This window comes from Orbicella franksi, chromosome 8 (genome assembly GCF_964199315.1).
Source record: "Orbicella franksi chromosome 8, jaOrbFran1.1, whole genome shotgun sequence".
NCBI lineage: Eukaryota > Metazoa > Cnidaria > Anthozoa > Scleractinia > Merulinidae > Orbicella > Orbicella franksi.
This window is the reverse complement of record NC_138152.1, coordinates 4,259,766-4,284,645: the sequence shown is the minus strand read 5'-3', so window position 1 is coordinate 4,284,645 and position 24,880 is coordinate 4,259,766. Positions and strand designations below refer to the sequence as shown.

Here is a 24,880-nt window from a genome sequence, read left to right as displayed (position 1 = left end):
AGCAATACTGAGGAATCATCCTATCCTAATTCCAAATTGAACTCGAAACCGTATGATTACCTATACAAAATTGATATTTTGACATTTTTAGAGCTAGGTTCTTTCACTTAATGCAGCGGCGAGGTAAAGTAGTTGATATTGTTTTCGTCAGTCCTTGATTTTCCCTATATTTATCGGGGGAGGGGGTACCGTGCAAGAAGAACCCTTCCTTACGGTACATATGCTTTAGCGCGACTTCAAAGGCTAAACCAGATTTGTGCAGAGCCTCTTTTTCCGTCCTCTATCCGCTCAAAAAAGATGTAAAAGAGGCTCTGCTCGCGGGGTGGAGGGCACTCTCATATGGAAAGGACGGGGCTTCTCGTCGGAAATTTTGAAAACAATCCCCAAGAGGTATTTTATTTTGAGATCCTTAACATTTTAAAAACATGCATTTTATAAACTTGACGTTTCGTATGCTAGTCAACATACATTTTCAAAAGTATAATCGTTAAAATTTTTTGTAAAGCTATTTATACTATATTAATGGGGGTCTGGAACCTTGACAGAAAACATCTGCTGTAGAAATTTAAGACGTTTCAAACTTCTACTTCCTAATAAAGTAAAAGCTTTTCACCGCTGAAATTGACATTCAATGCTGGCTGCAACTCCTGAATAAACAATACAAATACAATACAAATTTGTCTAGACAAGCTGAACGCTCTTCCTGATTCCCCAACAATACCTCGTCCTGTTTAAAAGAAATTGTTAGAGTTTGCCACAAAGAAAAGTCACTTTATCTTGGATGGTCAGTATTAGTCATTGTTACGACCAGATTGATGGTGTTGCCATGGGCTCACCTTTAGGCCCCGTTTTGGCTAACATCTTCATGCGTGAGTTTGAAGAAAAATCGATAATTAACAGTCCCAGATTTCACCCTACTCTTTGGTGTAGATATGTTGATGACACTTTTTCCACGTTAGACGGCAAAGACACTGCTAATGAGTTTTTGGAGTACCTCAAAAGCCGTCATAATAGCATCAAATTCACCATTGAATTTAAAAAAGCCAAAGAGATGCCGTTTTTGGACATTCTAGTTAAACTAGTCAATGAAAATCATGCTATGATATAAACGATTGTTTAGCACACGCACTTGATATAGATATTCTTTTGGTCGTTTGCGGGGTAACAAGGATCAGTATTGCGGATTATTTTTGTGTGAAACTTTAGTTCGATAGTTGAACTTTAAGAAAAGTCTGGCGGGCCCAGGCAGGCCCCGCCGTTTTGAAGTTGGGTTTTTTTTCCGGCCTTGATTTGTCAGATGTTCGCTGCATTTCGCGGGAATTGATGGTGAGATTTCTACTCTTGTTTTATCACGATAAGCGTATAACTTTGTAGCTCGGCTTGTTCTCTTTATATCTTCATGTTTTCTTGTTAATTTGTTTTTGTAGCGTGAATGTCATCCGGTTGTTTGGCCGATGGTCAAGATTTTTGGATCCTGCATTGGATGCTTGTCCATTAAAGATATATTATCTCATTTACATTGATCACTGCCTGTCTTGAATTGTTATCTCAAACAGAAATTTACTATTCTTGGATGTTATTGTTCAGTCATCTATGGCTGATTTTGAATGTGCATAATTCGTCTAAACACCGGAATTTATACCTAGACGATATATTCGTCTCAGACGGATAAATCGTCTACTAATGTCGGACAATTTTTCGGCTCTTGGCAAATTCGGCCAATCACCTCTCCCCCAGAAAGTTCAGGATGGCGTCCTTTAGAAAACTAAAGTTAAAGATTCAAAATTGACTTCACTCATTTGACAACTGAAAAGCACTTCTTTATTGCGTTTTTCATTGCGTAATTTTTGTGTAATTCTTTTTTTGGTTTCCACCATTACACAGTGACTGCAAATGGCATGTCAGAGTTGTGTGATAAACCACAACTGCCAAATATGTAAGTTCTATACAAAACTACACAAAAAATTATTACAGGAAAATGAACGGAATTGAAGCTAATTGAAGGTTGATATGAATTTTTATATAGCTAGATTTGATTTGGACAATTTTTTAAAGGCAATATTATGACATATTTAATCCAATTTATTACAAAGATAATTAATCTGACTAATAAGCTTGCATTCAGGTGTTCAAGTAGTTTTACAGTATTTTTCGGGTTTGCGGAGTTGCGACTATTAAAGATCTTCTCTTCTTATAATTAGGCCTCTTTCACACTAATGCTTTGCGTTTTCGTGCGGAAATAGCATCAAAACATGAGCTTCGTGTCCACTGTACCGCTGATATGCTATGGGAAAAATATTTTCTCTCATAAAAATCCACCGTCTCATCTGCTCTCATTGCAAAAACGCATTAGTGTGGAAGAGACCAAGTGTCAGTGGCTGTCTCATCCATCTTCGGCTAACAATGATCGCTTCAACCCAAAATTTCTCCGAACAGTATTTAGACTGTTCACAGTCTCTTCTCTCTCGCTCCCTAACCCCTACCCTACTAGCCCCTACCCTATTAGCGGAGCTAGCGCGATCGTGCTAGCCCCGACTAATCCGCCTGCTCTGCAGGCTACCCCTACCCCGTCAAGTGTCCCGTTTTGCGTTGGCGTCTAGCTCACTCGCGATTCTACCTGCGCGTACAACGCACGATCGAATAAAAATACATTTACTGTATATTGGGCGGCTTAGGGTCGGTCCGTATAGTGAAAAACTGTGACCGAGGTCGTGAAATTTCGTGCAAAGATTAAAGATTAACTACAAAAACAATTTCTGTCAGTCGTTGCTATTAAAATCACTTGAAATCAGACTTTTCTAATGTAAATTGAATAGCAGAAAGCGAGGAAAATTCGTTAAGTGTATTCCACAAAAATTTTCTTAAATACAGCAAAGTGCAGATGCAATTGACCGGACCGCTGGAGCGAGCGCGATTAGCCAATCAGATTCAAGGATTTAAGATTCCGCACCGCTGAGAAGCTGGAGAAAAAAATAAGAGAAAATACCGCGAGGGTTGTGAACTGTCTATACGGTATCAAGATACTGTCAATCAGACAGGTAAGGAGAACAACGAAAATGGTCATTTGAAGGATATGGCTTAAACTAAAGCCGAGCATAACATAATTCTCAGAACTATAATCGAAAACATTGTAGAAAATCTGTAAGGAGAATGGGATATTTCTAACATGAAAAAATACAAGGTTGAACCACACGGAAAGAAAGTAGCCTGCAGTGCGGGCTCGCGCGTTAACATTTTCGTATTGGCCTGCCATCTTGGATTTGGTAACTGTGGAGGGTTGGGGCGAGGGAAAATTTGCCGAGGGGACGGGGAATGGGGAAGAGTGGAAAAAACTGCCTCAACCCCAACCCCCCTCCCTTCGCACTCTGCCCCAACCCTCTACCGGTCAAGCATCCAATTACAAGCCAGGATGGCGGCGTCGATAACCAGGTCTATCGAGCGTTCCGATCCAAAATAACGCCTGCACTGCAGGCTAGGAAGAAAGTCGAACAAGGAATAAAGAAAATGTTGTTCTTAATGGTCCTAGTTGAGGAACAAGTGTTTTTCTGTTTCAACAAGAGGTTTCCCTGGTAACCATGGTTTCGAGCACCATACACAGTTCACTAAACTTGGGTCTGTCATTTGGCGCGGCCTGCCAACACTTTGTCATTACCTCATAGCTGTTGATAAAGAACAAAACTATATCAAAACCGAAGTAACCAAGTATTTTCCGATGGGTTGTAACTATATAATTTGATTCAAAAAATTCCTGCAACAGCTCAAACCAATAAATTAAGGAAACTTGATGTCATGCAACGAGCGAAGGATGAAGAGTGAAGAGTGGAGAGCAGAGAGTGGAGAGCGGAGAGCGGAGAGCAGAGAGGGGAGAGCGGAGAGCGTAGAGCGTAGAGCGGAGAGCGGAGAGCGAAGAGTGACGAACGACGAACGAAGAGAAAAAATAAAACTCACATGACACTAGAACTCTTCACGGGTTTCTCTATTCTGTATCCGGACTTGAGACTTCGTAAAAGATCTTTAGCCTGAATCTCAGGATATGGAACATCTCCTGAAACATAACAAGTACCGCTTATAGGTCATAAAAAATGGAATTCAGTACAACCTGAGTGATCTCGATGCATAGCCTCTCACGTGAACTTGAAATAACTAAATAAATTCAACATTTTTATCGAGGCAAGTGCCTCGGTTCGCCTGCTACGGCCCTGGCACAAAACAACCAATCCCAGGCGTGATAGACATGGCATGGACCTCTGGGGAACTACGTAATCAGAATCTTTCGTGCAGACCCTGGCAGAGGATGAAATTGAACTGAATGGTGGGAAACCTTCTGTATTATGACCCAGGCCATTGAAGAGGCCCTATTACGGGGGGGGGGGGGGGGGGGGAGTCTGAGTATCCCACATACTGATAATTTTTACCCTAAATGTCCCAAGTCCCGTTAAGTGTCCACTTCCAAAGATGAACGATTTACCTACTCTATATCCCGTTTTATCTGATCTAGATATCACATATTCCATTCATTTTCCCTCCGAGTATCTCGCATCTCGTTAATTTTGTACCTATATATCCTGTAAAATCAGTTGTGGTAAAACTGACCACAGTTTTACCACAACTGTATACAAACAGTCGTCACTGACAGAGAAAATCGTTTCAACTTACCTCCAGTTTCTATCTCCCACAGCAGAATACCAAAAGACCAACTACGATGAAACAACAAGCAACTTTTAGATGACCAGATTTGGTACTGTTTCCACGAACTTTTAGGCGAGTGTGTGTACCAAGAAAATACAAGCGTCAAGTGGGATGTATAAACAATAGCCTCCATTTGGCGCGGAACTATGCTCGGATATTTTTCCGCGGACGTCACCTGTTCCGAGAAGCGAACAGTTTTCCGAGAACGAAGCTCGAGGAAAACTGTGAGCTTTGAGGAACAAATAATGTCCAACGTCAAATATGCGAGCATATTTTCGCGCCAAATGGAGGCTATTGTGTTTATTATTCTTCAAATATTTTTTGCAACACGCGCGGTTTTGAAAATTGGGGAATATATATCTTATTAGATGTTTTGGTGTGTAGTATCGCTGTATATTTTTACGAGTTGTACCGTATTTGGACGAGCCCGTACGGCGAGTCTAAATACGAACAACGACTAAAAATGTAAAGCGATACTACACACCAAAACATCTAATAAGAGATTTATTATCCAACTGCTGTAGTCAATAAATTTATCAATGAAAGAGGGAGAGTGTGACAGTTTTGGGTGCGCGCGCCGACCTGTACGGCAAACAGGTTTTCTACTGTACAAATACGGAAAACAGGTTTTCTACTGTACAATATCGCTGTATGTTTGTACTGTTATTTGGACAGTATTCGCTGCAGTTGGATAATAACGTCGGGTATTCCCCAGTTTTGGCTGGGGAATATTAGGTTACGGACGCGTTTAGACCAATTGCGCGCGAGCGAAAATATTTGATGGATTATAACGCTTGGTATACCACGAGAAAGTGTTGCATAACTATTTTATACCATGCCACAAACAATACCCGGCAAATGAAGCAACACAATTAATGCAGCTTACTATGGTAAACTACCTGATAATTTTACAAATCTACTAACATTGCGAGGTCTCAGCACTTACATATCGTTCTCAAAAGAGAAATTCATCGATTCTAAACTCTCTGGAGCCATCCACTTTACCACTGGCAACTTTCCCTTAAAAAGAAAGCACAAACAAAATCTGAATACGCGTTTTTAAGAAAAGACTCATTGAATCTTAGGCGAGTAAAATAGATAAAAAGAAAAAAAAAAACATGTACAAAGATGTTAAAGATTGAGAATGAGTATTCACTGTTGAAGCTACTATTTGTTACCAGATTATTTCTAGATCTTTTTTCAAACTTACGGCTGAGATATCTTCATAAGTGACACGCGAGCAGCCTATGTTAGTAACCTTGGCAACACTTTTGTTACCAAGCCGTATGTTCCGAGCAGCGACGTCCTTGTGAATGCACTGGAAAGGAAAAAAACATTTTTTACTGGGTTGATGTTTTGTGTACAGACATTTCAGGAAAAGTTGTTCGAGAGAAGTCTAGTCGGGTAAGCTTGACAGCCGATACAGGTTGTTCACAGCGTCCCGAGGCTCCAATAATTAATAGGGAGTTTAGGTAACCACGACGGCGACGCCGATGACAATGTCGAATAAAAAAAAATGAATTTACATTTTACCTACGAATCACGCGATACTCAAAAGTCATCTAGTTTGTTTCTCTTTGTCAAAACTATCTTGGAACTGATTATAGAACACAGCGCAAAATTCGAAATATAGATTTTAACATCTACCCGTCTTCGCTCACGCTCTCCAGACAACGCAGAACGTAGTCATTTCACGATGATGTTTTGCAGAGGAAGACGAAGAAATATACCAAGAATCATAACGCACGTGCACAGCCATTGCTCTGCTCATTAAACCGTTTGTTTAGCGACGTTCCCGTTGCCGTCGTGGTTTTCTTAAACTTCCTAATCTTAATCATTCCACTGGGACGCAACGAATTGAAAGTCAAAGCCTTCATACGAGCATTGCAGACTAAGAAGTAAAAATTAACCTGTTTTGAGCTTCAGTGTACTATAATAAACTTGATTCCACTAACCTTCCTTTCTGCTATATGTTTCATTCCTTTGGATACATCTAAAGCGATCCTCAGTTTTTCCACGTTTGATAAGGTGCACACTTTTTGGGTGATGTTGATTCCGTCATTCGACTGGTGTTGTTGTAGATAATCTAATAGATTTCCATGTTCTGCTTCTTCAAATATGAGGTATGTGGGGCCTGGAAAGAGTACACAGATTCAGATAAGTAGCCTGTTACAGTTAACAAATAGAAAACATTTACCTGTTTCTACCGAGTTTTACTGATAAATCTACCAGCGTTCTATCACGAATGCCATTCTCTGATCGGCTACGCTACTCACTATCCGTTCTGTTGTAGATAGTGAGTAGCCTAGTTGTGTACGGTTGCTAACAAAATAGCGGTCACTTCTTTGCGTTTTCGGAGTGTCTGTGAAAAAGATTTTGATAAAAGTTTTGAACGACTAGTAGATTTGTACTAAAACAATTAGCTTATTCGCTCTCGATTTTTGTCAACTATCACGCGATAGCAATCTCGGGTTCATAATCTAACTGTTTAATAGAAACACGATGTTAAACCAATCAGCGCCCGTTTTTTCTTTGGGTTATTTTCTAAAGTTTAATAAAAAATTCAGAGTTTCATCTGGTCTGATCGTCCGAGTGCGGTAAGTTCGAAGAAAGACTACTTAATCTCAGTGCTTTGAAAACCTGAGCGAAGTTTCTTCGCTAATAATGTGGACATGGCCACGATTCTAACAGTTTTAGCTGCGCGGACAGACGTTTGGAGTAAGATAAGATAAAAATAAGATAAGAACTTTATTAACGTGTCGAAGTCGCTAGCATACAATGTATACTAATTAGTGTTACGCGTTAAGTAAGGGCAATCAGAGATTAGTAAGAGAGGTTTAGCTGTTATGTCATAGTGATGTCAGCGCAAGCTAAGGTGGTAATAGGTATTTGAATTTGAGTTTGGAGAGTAAGCATTGTAAAGATAGATCAGAGGTACAGAAAAAAGTGTTTTAGTAGTGTCATTATCGGAAGTAAAGATCACCTTAGCCATTAATGTAGTGGGTTGAAAGTTAGCAAAAACGACTATAAATATAGAATTGAATAAAACGGGTTCTTTGATCCTGCGGGGAACTTAAGTGGCAACTTTAAATAAAAACGCTCACATGAGCAACAAGTTTTTTCCCATTAAAATAACCTTCACTGGGCGGGAATTATACAGCGTATTTTTCAGCGAACGCTACCTGTTCTGAGAAGCAAAGTTTAAGAGAAAACTGTGTGCTTCGCGGAAGAGGAAATGTCGAAGGAAAATATCTGGGCATAGTTTCTCGCCAAATGGGGGATATGTAATCTTGTTTATTATCCGCAAATTATTCTTACAAGACCTTCCCGTGCTCACCTTTAACAGTACAAGCTCCATAGAGGTTAAGTAGGTTTGGATGACTTCCCAGACAGCTTAAGATTTTAAGTTCGGCTAACAAGTCGTTTACATCATCTAATGATCTACTTTCCTCTGTGTAAGACTCTGAAAAAAAAAAATTGTCAAACAAGTTATGCGATCCGGCACAGGGTAAGCCTTACGATTGAGGTAGGGTGTTTCTATCTGGGTTATGACATCTAAAGTTTAGTATTAAATAGACAAACTGAACAAAAGAAAACAACGCAGGAATTGGCCTCGAATAGTATCCAATTTTTATACAACCAATTCATGGGTTGTGAAACGCCACTCTAAAACGCAATTATTTTGAGCAAAACCATACAATGATGACAGAGACCGGCCACTGTTGATGATAATGATAATGATGATTTGAAATGGGAGTACATTGGGGTCTCAATGCAGCCAAAATTCCTAATGGAAAGGACGCTTTTTCCTTCAAGACCAAAAGCGGCTGGAGTTGAAGACGAGGTCGAACAATAAGCCAATTATTTTTTTTAAGCCGATTATTTTTGTATCCCTCAAATTCAATTTCTTTTGTGTCATTCCCGTAAGCCTCGTAGCAAAGTTAGAATTTTAATACGTAAATCGAAATTGACCTGTTGCGCCCAAACTGACGGCGAGTTCCCCCGGCTTTTTCCAGGGTCAAGCACTACCATATATTACTTGCAAAAAATTTTCGGAGGATTATAATTTCGCACAAAAAAGTGTCCGCAAATAAAACCGTCCGAAATTTTTAAGCCTCCGGAATATCTACAGTATGGTATAAAACTTTTCAATAGCGCCAAAGCTCTTAGTTTCCTTTATGGAGCAAACTCTACTGAGTTGAGACATGGCTTGAGATACGTAACGGCTTGATAGAATTATGTGTTATTTTCTCGTCGGTCTATCTGTAAAACCTTGAGGGTGCAGTAAAACTATCATTTTCATTGATATTGTTTCAGTCCGATTCGTGCTTTGATGGCGTAAATTAACTTTAGTTATGTTTCAGCAAAGGTAGTGTCCGAATTTTTGTCCAAAATTTGTCCGAAATGAGTAATAAAGTGTTCGAAATAGAAAATCCGAAATGTTTTGCAAGTAATGTATCTGGTTATCAAGTCACTGTATGTGGAACTAAAGACAATATGATCAACACTTACCCTTTGTTGTTTTCACGACACAGTTTGTCATGTTCCCATTCTCCAAACAGAGCTTCCCGTGAAAAGTTGCTCCGACAGTCTCGGTTCCAATCTTCTCTCCTAGTGAAATGCGTTCTCTTGAAATCTCGCACCAGTCTATCTCACTGTTGCCCTCGGAATCTAATTTGACATGGTAAGATGAGTCAGCTCTGTGGAATCCTGGATTGGTTTGCCCGGATTCTGTGGACTAAGAAAACTACGTTGGGATCTGGGAGTCAATTTCACTGAACCAAAAGAGAAAGATAGCTTTTATATAATGAAAAATACAAGCTAAGATCATATACTGTTGATTTTCATTCAGGAGCGATCATAGACGTGTTTGAAAGGTCTTAAGGTCCTACTAAAGGATTTAACGGTTATTTTTCAACTCAGTGCCTAAATCGTTATATAATATAAAGTAACAAAACGTAACAAAACATAAAGTAACGTAAGGTAAGGTAACGTAACATAACAGAAAGCGACTCATTTACGTACGAGGCTGACGTCACTCATGTTCACGAATTCAGTTCTGGAATCATTTCCTCTTCTCTCTTTCCGGTAACACCGGAAGTAGAATGCGATCACCAGGAGCAGAAGTATGACCGCACCGACCACAGGAAGAGCAATTTTCAGGGTCCTGTTCAGCCTTGAATTTGCTGGAATATAACAGAAAAGACGATATGAATGAATTCAATAAATGAAACCGATGTGATATTTGGAATTATTTACGCAACAGACCTACTTCTACAAAACAGGACTAAGATCGTTTGTCTCCGTTGACTCAACTTCGATATTTTTAACTATAAAACCCTGTAGACTATGCTGATTTACGCGCGCCAATTTTTCAAAATCAGACTAGTTTTCCACACGCTTTATCCCCGAGACGAAGTCGGTGACCCCCAATTTTTTTTAGCATTTCTGACACAAGTAACTCATTATCTGACTGCTGTAAAAATTTTAAAAAAATCTATCGACTGGAAAATTTTCGCGCGAACGTCTTTAATTTCATACCTTTTTCTCCGGTGGAAGGTGTATTTGTTGAGCTACCTAAGTTATAAAACAACAGAAATTAATTTTATCATTGGTCTTTTATCTTTTGGCCTGTAAGCAACAGACCTACTTCTACAAAACAGGAATAAGATCGTTTGTCTCCGTTGACTCCACTTCGATATTTTAACTATAAAACCCTGTAGACTATGCTAATTTAAGCGCGCCAATTTTTCAAAATCAGACTAGTTTTCCACACGCTTTATCCCCGAAACGAAGTCGGTGACCCCCAAATTTTTTAGCATTTCTGACACAAGTAACTCATTATCTGACTGCAGTGAAAATTTAAAAAAAATCTATCGACTGGAAAATTTTCGCGCGAACGTCTTTAATTTCATACCTTTTTCTCCGGTGGAAGGTGTATTTGTTGAGCTACCTGAGTTATAAAACAACAGAAATTAACTTTATACATGGTCTTTTATCTTTTGGCCTGTAAGCAACAGACCTACTTCTACAAAACAGGAATAAGATCGTTTGTCTCCGTTGACTCAACTTCGATATTTTTAACTATAAAACCCTGTAGACTATGCTGATTTACGCGCGCCAATTTTTCAAAATCAGACTAGTTTTCCACACGCTTTATCCCCGAGACGAAGTCGGTGACCCCCAAATTTTTTTAGCGTTTCTGACACAAGTAACTCATTATCTGACTGCAGTAAAAATTTAAAAAAAATCTATCGACTGGAAAATTTTCGCGCGAACGTCTTTAATTTCACACCTTTTTCTCCGGTGGAAGGTGTATTTGTTGAGCTACCTGAGTTATAAAACAACAGAAATTAACTTTATACATGGTCTTTTATCTTTTGGCCTGTAAGCCTTGTCGAATTCCAGAGCTGCAAATGATATTAATCATTACTTAGTTCCACATACAGTGGAACCTTGCTTAAGGTGGTTGCTTACGACTATATTGGGTCAAAATTTTGCCTCATTAGCACATGGTAATTTTAAGACATTTAAGACTGGTTTTCACTAGCGACGCAAGCACAAGCGCAAGCACAAGTGAAAACGAAATTCGACAAAAACACAAGCACAAGCAAAAAGCCATTTTGGAGAACTGTTTAGGCGCGACGTAATCTGGATCCAGTGTTTTCATTGGCCAAACATAACCACGTGTGGTAAATATCTTTGTGCTTGTGTTACACCTGAGCAGTATTTCGTTTTCACTTGTTGCAGCGCAAACGCAAGCATAAGCGCAAGCACAAGAAAAAGGAAAAATTTTGATCCTTGTTCTTGTGCTTGTCCTTACGCCTGCGTCAAGGCCGTTTTCATGGTGAAATAAGAATATTGTGTTTGCGCTTGTGCTTGCGTCGCTAGTGAAAACCAGGCTTTAGCGTCGTCTCTTGAGTGATAGGGTACAGTGTACGTGTATTTTTTCTTTAATTTTTTCAGTGTTTTATTCATGTGAAAAGTCAATTTCGAGAAAAAATACGGTACTACCCAGGAATGCAATAATGTTTATACAACGCCCTATTATCCAATTCTCGTTCTATTATCTGTCAAGTGGTCGCTTACGGGAGGTTAAAAACAATAGAAAATTTCAAACTTTTAGCGCTTACGAGATGTGGTCGCTTACAAGAGGTCCCAAATATAGTGATTTGACTTGGAAACTTTTGGTATTTTGGAGGACTGGTCGGTTACGAAAGGAGGTCGCAACCTTAGGTTCCACTGTACTGACAAATAAATAAGTACATAAAGCGTCGCCATGTACACGTCGACATGTGCACGGAAAACTGAAAACATGCATGCTACCAGCTTAAATTGGTCGGCAACAAGGTCCATGTGGTTTACTGCTCTGAAAACTAATAGCTATTTAGACTGTTCACAGCTCTCTATTTTCTCTTATTTTCATTAGATCGTTGAACGCGCGGATGGAATCACGAAAGAATAGTCTTCTCAACTCTTCATTTCGCCCGCTTCTCTCGCCTCCCCACCCCCACCCCCTTGTTGCTCGCGTTCGCTTCCCTCGCTTTTTTTTTTTCGCCTACGTCGAAATATAGAGGGGATGCGAACGGTCTAATAGCTGTTGACACTGCAAAAAGAACTTAATTGTATGATTGTATAATTAGAATTTTATTACAAACTTCTGTGATTCGATAAAGGCATGTCAAGCTCACAGGTGTGCGACTTCCTTCGCGGGTGGACGACACACGAAAGTTATATTTGTGTAAGAGTTACTATAACAAAAACCTACGGCTTCCAGCCAGTCATAGCGCGTATCTTTCAAGGATATTTTCTCTTAAACAGATTCGGTTGTTTGTCCCTTGCATCTTGTTCTGTTTACGGCAGACTATATTTTTGCGTGTGATTATTAGCACAGCGTTTTATTTAAGGACAATAGAAATTCCCTCATAGGGACGACCATAAGGTGGCCGGGGCCGCTTAATAGAGATTGGTTTTATTTGCAGTTTATAACCGACAGTAATTTCGGGACTTAACTGGGGGTTGGCCGCTTAAAAGAGGTTCAACTGTATTTACTTACTTGAGTGATCAACCTTACAAACCACGCCAGCATCATTATCATGGTCCCAGTAGATACCCGCTATCCTAGGCCAAGAGCATTTCCATAACGAGTCTTCATGTCCCTCGCAATCCAGGTCTGACATCCAAACAGGACCCTCCCCTTTTCCAAAGGGTCCCACGGTGGACAATATGGCCGCCTCGGCTCCAGGGTAACCGAGCTGCCTGCAGGCCACATTTGAGGCGTTCATACCCCAGCCCCTATTCCGGATTGTGCCCCAGATTCCAGCGATGTTAACTTCAACACGGCCAGCATTACTGACATTGCCTCCAGCGAGCCTGATTTTCGTGACTATTACAAGAAGAATCAACCAATATGAAAAGTTTAGTATAATGCGAATGCTTATCACATTTAATTCAAATGCCGTACAAACCTGATATCGGTTAACTAATAACATTCTCTCCATAAAAGTTTCTGGACAGTTTATCTTTTATATTTAAGTCTAGTCGACAACACTTTCGGAAGGGACGGTGGTATGATCGTTAGCGCGCTCTCCGTTAAGAGCGGTCTGGCTTTGAGCCCTGGCCGTGTGTTCTTTGGCAACTCACTTTTCTCCCAAAGAGCCTCTCTCTCCATTAGCATCCAAACCAGAGGGGGGTGGGGAAAAAAAAGAAAATTACTCTTAGTCGCTTAAGGCTCCTGACACCGGGCTAAGCTCCGGACGTATGGACCATTAGCCCCGACGCAGACTCTACCTTACGAGGATGCTTTACCTGTCTTATCTGACGTACAGACTACACCAGCTTCAAACGCTGGTCCTGGTGTAAAGACCAAGTCAAGCGGACATTCAATCAGCAAAGATTCATTTCCCAGACACCGCACATTCTCTACCCATTGCACATTCAGCGCACGTGCTGACCACGAGGAGTTTAAAATGAAAGTCGCCCCGCGAAGGGCAAGTTCGGCGCCGGGAAAATCCAGTTGTTTACAAGCCACGTGAGCATCTGTAAGTTGCCAAGTGAATCTGTCAATCGCGCCCCATTTTCCCGCCAAAAGTACTTCCACTCGACCAGCATACGGGACCAGTGCACCCTTCAGACGAATTTGGAGATCTGAAAGAGAAAAAGTTGCGTGTTATGACTCTCTCTCTCTCGCATTATGTCCATTATCATGAACCCAAGTATTGGTAATAATAATTTTAGAAGCCTGAAGGCCTACGATAGAAGTGCTTATTTTTTATCAGTTAACAAATCTGCAAAGTAACTGCTGTCCGAAATTGTACGTAACGAACACAAACCAACCTCAACAAGACCCGTGTTGTGGGAGACAGTGGAATTAACACATACGACATTAAAATGATTGGATGTTTCTTCACGTTATTCTTAGTCTGAGGGTATATGTATGTTACTCAGTTTTAAAGAAAAGTAAAAGTAGCGATAGCAAACAGCTGCTAAATCCAAAGAAAAGAGGGCTTTTACTTTCGGAACGCGAAGTTAGTTTTGTTGCTTGTTTGTAATAAGTCTTGGTTGATTTTTGACATCTTTTTGACAACTTTCAATTGGCTTCTCTTTGTACAAGCCAATCAAATTGCAACAACTATGAGAGGCAGAGCTGTGAAGCTGCTTGATTGAGAAACAAGTCACAAGTGATCAAACAGGTGTCAAGATGTTGTCAAAAAACTAATTTTAAAAAGATATTGCGCAGCACTGTGATCAGTGCACTGGTAACTAAACAAACAAGCAAATTAAACAAACAAATAAATAAATAAATAAATAGATATAACTAAGTGAATTATCAACAGGATTCGCTTCAACTAATTAAGGTGATTCCTCAGAAATAAAAGTTGCTGAACGATTTTTTCGAAACTTTCCCTGAATGTTCCTTACCAAGCACTGTTTCGAAAAATACAATAAATTAGATAGGTCACCATTCACGCCAAAGGGATATGAAGAGGCCAAACTTACACCATTTGTGTCAAATCGCGTTCGTTAATTACGTTTTGCGTTAGCTGGAAGCAAAGTTTTTTAAAGAAACTTGCACTTCAAAAAACTTGATAGGTAGGAAGTCTCGAGCATATGCAACAATGTAATATATAGTTTATGGGAAAAAATACACAATTTTACAGTACATCGACTCAAGACCGCGTTCCTCGAGTCGTTGTTTCGAGGGTCATAATTTCCTTCCTAGAGTAATGGTCTTATGCACGCTTTAAGCTATATCTTTTTTTCCTTCCGAACACTTTTTTTAAAAAAACTTTTAACTTAAAGATAATGATTTGTACAGAAAATCATGCAATAAAAAAAATCAAGATTACCATGCTCGCTTAAGAGGAAACGAGCATTTATTTCGCTGTCGAGCTAAGCTTGAAGGAAATCTCTCGATGTTGTGTATGTGCACGCGCTTGTGCACGCGCTTGTGAGCATCCCCGACCGTTTCACATGGAAGTCTCCCCCCCCCGCCTGGAGACAGGATTCAAACGTGCAAATCTCAGGGTTATTTATTCGAGTACCTGTTTGACTTCTATTTTGGCAAACCACTCCAGCGTCAAAACGAAACGAACTCCTGTACGTCTGCCATTCGTGAGTGCAATTTGTCAAAGAACTTTCGTTTCCAGTGCACTGCACCGTGTCCATCCACGTGACTACATTAGGCTTTCCTTCCAGCCAGTTATTACATCTCCACAGAACTGTCAAAACATCCTGGTACCCAAGCTGTCTACAGACAACGCGGCCATCTTGTCGATCCCAGCGAAACATCCCAACGTCGCCCCAGATCCCTGCATAGTTCACTTCCACGCAACCAGCATAATGGACTGGTGCGTAGGATAGGCGAACGTCCAAAGGATAAGCTTAGAAAATAAAGAATGAAAACTATTAGAGAAGCTGTGTTCAAAATTGTCCTTAACTAACGCTTGTGTTTAAGATTTCTCATTTTTCCACCTCATCTATGTCTTTATTAGTAAAGCGAGAGACGTTTTACGCCAACTTAGTTCCGGGGTCGAGGATGAGGTCTGTTTAACGCTTGGCATCAAGAGGCAGTTTTTTTCGATAATGAAATCTGCGGAGGCACCGTGGCCGAGTGGTTAGGGTGCCGGGTTGGAAATCCGGAGGTCGCGGGTTCAAGTCCTGCTCAAACTACTAAGCTGGAGTTGTTTCTCGGTAGACCCTAGTTCAATTCCGCGGTCATGCTTGTAAATAGCCAACTGGTCTGCCTCGAGCCAGTTGGGATTTTTAAGCCTATTATGTTTAGTTAATTTATTTGTTTCTTTCTTTCAGTTTAAGTGGCATGCTTGTGAATTAGCTAGCTGTAGCTAAGCGCATTGACCACTATAAACAACAACATTTGAACATTTGAACATCTGAATCTGTAGTTGAACAGTTTCTGTCGCAGTGCATTACATCTTGGTCGAGGGTCTCAATGGGGCGATAGCTTATACGGCTAACGGTCAATATTTTGGCATTTTTACCGCTAACGGTTAATTTATTTCCCTCACTGTTAATAGAAATCTTAGAAAATAATTACAACTGTTTTAAAAAGTTAAGATTTAACTATCATTGTTTAAAAAGTTTAGAAATTTATTTTGATTAGCCTTAAACATCTACGAGGTCTTAACAGTTACAAAAAGGTGTTATCATAAGAATTGTACACTACCGTTGCTTACTACTATAGTAAGACAAGACACAAAAAAATTATTGACAAGAGATTCTGAGACTTTCTCTTTCGTGGCTAAATTTTTTTACGGGTAACATTTCTTACTGTTACGGGTTAAAATGTTCCAATTTTTACGCCTAACGGCTAAAATTTTTGCCCCGTTTTATCGCAAATGGTTCATCCCATTGAGACCCTATCATGAACTTACTGTCTGTTATGTTGGGGTTTTCACAAACAACGCTTGCAAAGTCATATTGTGGATCACATGTATTTGGAGCCCCGGTCTTGTAATCACATTCAGCAAGACTGCTTTCGCTTCCGTTGCATTTAACATCATACAGCCAGAACGAACTCGTCCCATCGCCAAACGCGTTACAACATGGGGTGGCAACGGCCCGTGGGTAGCCAAGCTGTCTGCATATCACGTGACCCACATCGATAGTTAAGTCAGTATCACAAAGCGGGCCCCAGGTTCCGTTGAAATTCAGCTCCACTCGGCCAGCATATGATCCTGGGCCATCTGTTAATGTCACGTTGATGTTCAGTGCTGAAAGGTGAAAATAGTCAAAAACAAGTAAAAAGATTATTGAAACAAAGGAGAAAACAGAGAATTTTTTTCTACTGGGTGGGATTTGTTCATAGCAACAACAACAATAACAACAAAAACTTTTTATTTCACCCCAGAGTTAGAAATTACAATGTTTTGCTAGAGTAAAAACCAAAATGATAGATGATAGGGGTGCTGGCTACCCGAAATAATGTAAGAGTGGAACATGCTAAGCAGCCAGTTAAAATAAAAGGTATTACATATGTTTAGGTTAGGGACAAAAGCGTTGTGAGGATTTTTTAGCTTGAATCTGCTGTTATGAAAACCATTCCGTGACTTTCAAGTGACGACAACACGTAAAGAAACGTTAAGTAAGGAGTTAAGAAGAGGTTATCTGGAGATCAAGGGACACTTATTAGTGGATTTTAGACGAGATTTATGATTTGGGTGATAAGATGACATGATGTCAAAACCTATTCACAACGTAGCTCAATTACCGGCTCAAGACCTCACAAGGTGTCTTTTAGCCCTAGAGGATGAAACGAAAAAAAAAACATACTTACCTTTTGTTGTGGCACTGAGTAGAAGGATCGTCGAACAAAGAACCCAGAGAAGCTTCATGATTGGTTGATTTCAACGAGCTACGTCACGGGTGGCACATCTGGAATAAATTAGCATAAGACATTGTAGCTCTTGCCGATCGTGGTCTGTGTTACTCTTCCACCATTTTAACCATGTTTGACCCTTTTTTTTACACCATTCTTGATGTTATAATTATTGAGCAAGGTTTCCTTCAAATTAAGCTGCGTAATTATGTCCATTCGTGGTTACTTCGCGAAAATTGCATTCTATCGTGACCTTAACTTGATACGATCCCCAACTGAAGCTGTGTATCTTTAGGAAACAGGATTACATGCCTCCCCATGAGTAAAATTCCTTTTGATATAAGTACAGAGAAAATTCAACCAGTCCATCAAATAACTGAAAGTTTCTTTCCAGTTATCAAATCGTTAAATCCTTTCCAAAGTGAAACCAAAAATAATTGCAAAATTCTATTTGATTTGTAAACAAAAAGCCATTAACAGTTATTTTAACCTCTTCGATTCTCATCTCGGTAATATTCATTATCTAACCCGAATGAAAAAAAAAAAATTGACATCGTGGTTTCCACACGAACACACAAACGTAGAAAGAAGACTAAAAGACTTAATGAATCGACAACCGCAAAATGATTCACTTTTTTGAGACAGTTCTGTGGAGGACGGAAAGAGCAATCTAATCGTCTTTTGATTTTTGCAAGCAAAGTAACTGGATCGGGCTTATGGCAAGGGAAGGGGCGCTTTAAGTGTTTGTAATTACTCTTGTAATCAGTCTTGTTGTTTGGGATCAAGTCTATAAGAGATTTATAATTTGCTTTCCTTATGGTCACGATCTCCGAGCCAGATCGCGAGGAAATCTGTAGAATCTCGTCAACCTGGTGCAGAAATTACTATCATTTGGCGCAAACACTGATTGCTTTTGAAATGGTTTCTCGAGGTTTCGCAGATAACTCAGTTATAGTTTTATGACGTGTTTGCGTGCTGTGGCAAGTTGATCGACGAAAATCACAAGCAACAGTAACGATCGCTGATAATTATCAGCGATAAAAAGCCAGGATTCGCTTACCTGAAATTCATCGATGTCTGCTGCAATGAACACATTGGGAAGAAGACTGATCGCATGAGTAACGTCTGTCGTCAACGAACAAACAGCAATGCTGACTTAAAATTGATGGAGTTTACTTTCACTGAAGAATGTAACCTTTAACCCTAAACAGGTGGCGAGAATAAAGATAGTCATCAATTGACAGCATATCGTTTTCATAAAACACAAAATTCTCTTAATTATCAGAAAAGTGTACTAGTCAGTAAGGAGAATTAATGCTTCGAGCAGGAACAAAAGCGTCAATTGTCAACAGCACGTTATATATTTACTGTGTTCTCAATCAATCAATTGTTACACAAACAAACAAACAAACAAACAAAGACGTATTTACTGTTAATTGTTAAGACATCGCACAGGTTCTTCATTTGCAGATAAGTTGTTGAAGTCCTAAAAGTAACTAGCCCTCCAACAAAGAAGAAACAAGGAGGAAATAACAAGCGATAAAGAATGACCTTCAAAGAAAAGAATAGTGATAGGAAAAGGCTGCCAACTCCGAACGTAACAAGGTTCGTTACAATAACAACCAACAAAACAAGCAAACAAATAGACAAAATAACAAACCGAACAGACAAAACAAAAGAGCAAAGCATCGGCCCTTTCTCGGAGAGTCTGCTGGGGGCGACCTCGTTTCAAGGGCTTTTCTCTTTGAAACAAGGTCGTGCTAGGATAGGGCTGCTGGAATCTCAGCGATCTCTCAGCTGTTAGTTAAAACTTCAACAGATTTCTCAACTAGCAGTTTGAAAAACATGTAATTTTAAGCTCTCAGTTCATCAGTTCTCAGCTATCAGCTAACCCTCATCTAATACCACCCTCCTTCCTGTGCGAAGCAAAACTTGCGATGCACGCGCTCACTAATTATGACCGCGCGCGCTTATTTGATTGATCTTCCCGGCCCACGCTAGAACTATGAGAAGTCCCACTTTCGCTTATCGCTTCGTTCGTGAGCCCAAAGAGCGTCTAGCATAGGTAGGAGGCTAGACCATAAATAAACCGAGAGAAATCCTGGGGATGAGAAGCGCGCGGCTTTCGCGCGGCCATTTTTTTCTCGCGGTTTTCTTTCGCGCCACGCAAGACGGACTACGCGAAAGAGGGACCACTCATAGTCTAGGCCCACGCGGGCTTTCGCTTCTCTTTCGACCGTCCACGCGAGGATCAAAGAAAAATTGTGTACATCCACCGCTCATAGGCTCACGCCCTATTTCTAGAGGAGACAGGTCTTTTTCTCGCAGTCGTTACAATCAAATATCCATGCCCTGATGTTATGACGAGTTTGCATTGGGAAGTTAAACATTTAGTAATTATAAGGTGAGTGAAGGTCCTTTTTTAGGCCACACGTACGAAGAAGTCCTTCCTGTTTTGTCCAGCATTAAAAACACTTTTCATTTGCTTGAGGCTTCTTTTTAACCCTGGTTAGACCTCCCTGAATTTTGGAGTCTATTTATATCATATGCCTTGGCACAGTCGCCAAATTTTAGAAATCGTAACCCTTTGTTGATATTACAGTTTGTTATCGATTAGATCAACATCGATTTTACATATTTTAAACATGCCTCTTTGAGAATTTATATTTCACTATTATGTTTGGTTAATCCATCGTCAGCTTTCCTTAATTTAATTTACTCCCGACAGTATTTTCTGAAACCCAAAGAAACCCAATTTTGCCTGATAGCAGTATAAGCAGTACAAAGCCAAGTATTACGAACAGAATTGCAAATGCAATGCCGGACCATAGCCAAGCAGGAGTCTAAGTAGAAAGCAATCTGAAGGTCATTTAAGAATATAAGCCTACCGCACCGTCCACATTACGCCGGAAAAATTTGAAAACGGCGTTTCAACTCTGAGAGCGCATCAAATGTTTTACGTCCACACTACGCCGAAGAAATTTGAAAATGCACCAATCACGGGTCATTTTGGATTTGTGTTTGATGGAGACTCGGGCAGGGAAATCACATGAATATCATGATGTCATTGTTTTGGAAAGCTCGGTTTTTAGAATGTTTTCCGTCTACACTAAATCGCAAAGCCGGCGTTTTCAAATTCCTCCGGTTTGAGGAGCGTTTTCGAAAAGCTCCGTTTTCGTGACGGATTAGTGTGGACCGCAGGCCAAACCGTAGAATAAAGCTACGTTTTAAAATTTCCCTGGCGCAGTTTGGACGGGACTTCAGTAATTCCACACTTCTTTATTTATTAACCGCGAAGTAGTTACAACGTGATATTACGTCATCATCTCATGCGGCTTACATAAAAGGAAATATGTCCTATTTTCCCTTAATATTCTTGGTGTAACTTTGAATGCAAAGCTACACCAAGTAGTTGACTAAAGTCAAAGAATTTTCTTCTTCTCGTGTTGTTACCGACTTTCCTTCCTTGGGCTATAAACACCCAGAGGAAATTACTTGGGCGTATCGAGTTTCCATCACTTTGAGTTGCCTTAGAGTTCATTATCTGACCTTCAAAACACGGTTTTGCCAAGTAGTCCTTCTTCATGTCAGTTAACATAAGTTGAACAGGAAATTTCTGTTTTTTTATGTCGCAAGCAAAGCATAGTTGACCTTCCCTGAAATTGAGGATTTGGAAGAAACTTGGACAACTATAATTTGTTTATTTGATGAACGGATGTTTAGTGAGACCTAACTTGTCATTCATTCGTTATCGCGGCTGGTCAAAACTGCTGGATTAAATCAGCATTAATACGATATTCTTATTTACCGACTCCGTTTTCCCAGTTTGTTAACAAGATCATTCATTTTTGTGAAGTTCTTAGTTTCTCCTCTTTCTCGCATTTTGCCGGCAGCTATGTCTGATATAATTGTGAGATTCTTGTGACTCTTGTGGTACTTACATCGATTGGTTTCAGTATCGGTATCAGCAAAGCGTTAATATCGTAACGACAGATTAGATGTTGAAAATTACTTTTTGCCATTCTTATAGCAGAGAACCATTCCACTGTAAATTGCCTACTGTTAACTAAACTTGCTCTTCGCAATGACAAACGATTGATAGACAAGCAAAATCAACCGTTGATATTCCTGAAAATAAACAGAAATGACGTTTGACAAGAAAAATGTATCTCTTAAGTCAACCGAACTACTATCAAATTATTTTAATAACCCCTTCGATGGTGAACAATCATCTTCATTGCATGAATTAAGTTTGAACATTGTTATTAAAGGCTGTAACACACAGGACTTACAGAGAATGGATAGTATAGAGTTCTTTTTCTTTTTCTTAAGTATCTCTTAACAACCCGTGATTTATTTTAACCAAGTTTATTTTAAGCCACGAAAGCCAGTTGAAGTGCAATTTTCACGTCACAATTGAAAAGGTTTTACAAGAGTACGTCAAATTCCGCAAATGCTTGTGTAAAAGTTTTCATCTCTAAACAAAACAATCACACCTTTAGTGAACAGAAATAATTAGCTCAGAGTATATTCCATTCTAGGAAGATTTCAGCGACACTAACAGTCTTTGACACTAAAGACCTAGAGCAAATGGCAGTTAATTAACTTTAACACGAGTGACATTTTTTTCGTTAAAAGTTACCAGACTTCCAAATAATTTTCGTTGTTGGTGCAAATATTGTCTTGAAACTCAGCAAATACGGCTTGTTATTGCTTGGGCTTTCCATTTACTTTCCCACGCTTTGGGGTCGAACGCATAGTTTTGAACCACGTACGAACACACATTGGGGGTAGAAATTATTAAATCAACAAAACGTTAGTTTGTAATTTCAAAGACATCTAAGTTTTTGGATCCAATTTCTATCCCTTAATCTTGCTTATCCTGGCTTTACATCAAACGTCACGCAATAACCTCACGTTAAATGAGATACAAAGTACACACCACTACTGAGGCATAACTTATGAGGAAACTGTTGTGTATTCAAACTGCAGCAACTCTCTGAAGTCTGTGGAACCAACAGACTTGATTTTCGATATTTTCGTCGATTTGTTTCGCACTAGTCATCTCCTTCATAGCGGACAGTTGTTTCTAAGTAGTTTCCGTAGCACTCAGTTCTGAATAACTGCTCAAGTAAATTAAATGCAAGCAGTTTTGTTTTGTATTACCAATGGAAATCGTGAATCGTGCGAAAACATCCGTATAGAGCTTTATCTATGCCGAATATTTTTGCCAGTTTCACTTCAAACAACTTATGCCAAATTTCACTTTTAAATACGTTATTTCCATACCTTAATTCCACTTCTTTCGTAACTTCCAAAAGCTTCCTTCAACTTCGCGATGTTACCATTTGTAAGAAATTCAATACTGATGGTCACGAGATTACAATTAACAACCTTTTTGGGTTAGTTATAAAGTTGTCTGGTTTTCCCTGAGATATGTTTTGTCTGAGAGACTTTCCGGCGATCGTTCAAAGATGTACCGTTCAACGGTGTGATGTTTAGAAAGTCTCTGACAACTGAGTAACCTGTGCAGTGAGGAGGTGTGGGAGTCTGGTGCCCAGTTGCTGCATAGTTGAGACAAATACCTGCATTTTCCTGTTGTACTGACTGACGTCTAAAACTTTGTTAAATAATTCGTGGTTGTTACACTGACTTAAAGTTGTCAAATGAATGGTGTCAATCTCCTTTTCCCTCTTGCAATGCTGTTTAGGATAACACAAGTAGCTACAAGAATTGTATGCGTTGGTTTTCAGACCAAATGTACTTAAAATAGGGGTCTGTGAGGTGGTTGGTGGGGGGGAGGGGGTCGAATTCGATGTGGTTTGTTTACATTGTAGCTTAATAGTGTCGCGCGCAATTAAAACATTGATAAAACTGTCTCAACGGTTCCGACCAAAGTTAAAGAACGTTCGTCGCTTAGACACAGCCCATGTGGTTGTGATGTCAATAACACCAAAATACGTTTCAGGACTTTTTGCGGAAGAGAATGAGGAGAACAATGATAACAACATTGTCAATAATAATAAAAAAATGTTCATTGGAATTAACAGTGTGCTGCTGCTCTGCGAACAAAACTGGATGACAATGCATGACGTCATCGCAATTATTGGACAAAGCAAAGGAAGGCTATTGTATTTTATTGGTGTTGAGCACTCAGTTACTCAAACCGGGGTAAGTAATTGATCTGTGAGAGACTGGAAAGTCATGACATTTCAATTAATTTGCCTATTTATTGAGTTATTCGACTTATTTCCTTAGTATGAGTTGAAAGGGTGCTGAGGTCGAGTCAAGTATCGAAAATTATTGCACAGAACAAAGATAGCGCTGCAGTACGCGGATTCCTTAAGATAAATTATGCGAGTAGGGTGTTTGTCCTGGGTACCAGAGGTTTTTTCTCGCGCGCGGCGGACGGAAATACTTTGCTTTGCTTCGGAGGGCAAAGGCCGCCGGTACTAGCGAACTGCGCAAGAAAAACCTCTGGCACCCTGGGTAGTCTATCCACAAATACGAGTTATAACGCGTCTGTTAGGCCCTGACCATACTATTGCGTTTTCGTTTGAAAACACAAACTTTTTGAGGCGTTTTGGCTGATCATCCACATTAAAACGAGAGAGAACACTGATGACATCGGAGGCTTTCGAGAACAGTTTCAAAAGTGGAGCCTTTTGAAAACGCATCGTTTTGAAAACCGTTTCTAGTTGGGACAGGTGAAAACGGAGGCTTTTGAAAACGGTGCCAAAAAAGCGTCATATACTGTCCCTTCCATCAGCGTTTTCGGGCCTTTTAGAGTGGGTGATAGGCGAAAAAGGGGAGACAGTATGCGTTTTCAAATGAAAACGAATTAGTTTGGACAAAAGAAAACAAAACGAAAACGTTAGCGCGGGCGAAAATATTTTGCTTCGATTTCGTTGAGACGAAAACGCTTACTTTCAAAAACACATTAGCCCTTAACAGGCCTTAATTTCACCAGCATAACTGGCTGTCAACAGCCAGAGCAGGAAACAACTCGAGAGGTTGGGCAGGGAAATTTATACACAACACGCGATCACCTGAGGCGCCCTCGAGACGGAATCGCTAGCCAAGGATCTTCAAGGGTGCAAAACAAATTAAGTGTCTGAGTGCTCGCAGTGATCATTAACTAAACTCTGATCTCGCGCTGCACAAAACAGCAAAACTCAGCATGGGACCCACATCATGAAAGTAATTTGTGATAGCGAGGTGAAACATCCCCAAGGCAAACAACAAGAAATGTAGATGCTTTGCAGGTAACTAAGTGGCCTCTCAGCCAATCAAAAGAAAGCAAAAGCATTTATTCATGATCAAGTAATAATAATTCTTATTTATCAATGACAT

General features: G+C 39.9%; 1 protein-coding gene across 1 annotated transcript; it reads right to left on the bottom strand.

The window, feature by feature from the left end:
- Window positions 1-1,502: 1,502 nt before the first annotated feature.
- On the bottom strand, window positions 1,503-23,690 carry LOC145495986 (scavenger receptor cysteine-rich type 1 protein M130-like). Its single transcript, XM_081475588.1, has 17 exons — window positions 22,817-23,690; window positions 18,588-18,730; window positions 17,486-17,583; window positions 16,584-16,922; window positions 15,234-15,572; window positions 13,498-13,836; window positions 12,746-13,075; window positions 10,231-10,266; window positions 9,715-9,875; window positions 9,202-9,427; window positions 8,027-8,152; window positions 6,645-6,823; window positions 5,900-6,007; window positions 5,636-5,709; window positions 4,657-4,697; window positions 3,949-4,045; window positions 1,503-3,659 (listed from the first exon to the last, which is right to left on the bottom strand). The coding sequence occupies exons 3-17, from the start codon at window positions 17,541-17,543 to the stop codon at window positions 3,551-3,553; spliced, it is 2,562 nt and encodes an 853-aa protein (XP_081331714.1). The 5' UTR covers window positions 17,544-17,583; window positions 18,588-18,730; window positions 22,817-23,690; the 3' UTR covers window positions 1,503-3,550.
- Window positions 23,691-24,880: the final 1,190 nt, after the last annotated feature.

What these genes read in the sequence shown, in the direction of transcription:
- LOC145495986 (XM_081475588.1), bottom strand. Translation starts at nt 17,543, where the DNA reads ATGAAGCTTCTCTGGGTTCTTTGTTCGACGATCCTTCTACTCAGTGCC. An exon ending in AAACCCCAACATAACAGACA is followed by an intron (nt 15,573 to 16,583) that starts GTAAGTTCATGA and finishes TTATTTTCTAAG; the next exon opens with CTTATCCTTTGGACGTTCGC. An exon ending in ACATGAGTGACGTCAGCCTC is followed by an intron (nt 9,428 to 9,714) that starts GTACGTAAATGA and finishes TAGTTTTCTTAG; the next exon opens with TCCACAGAATCCGGGCAAAC.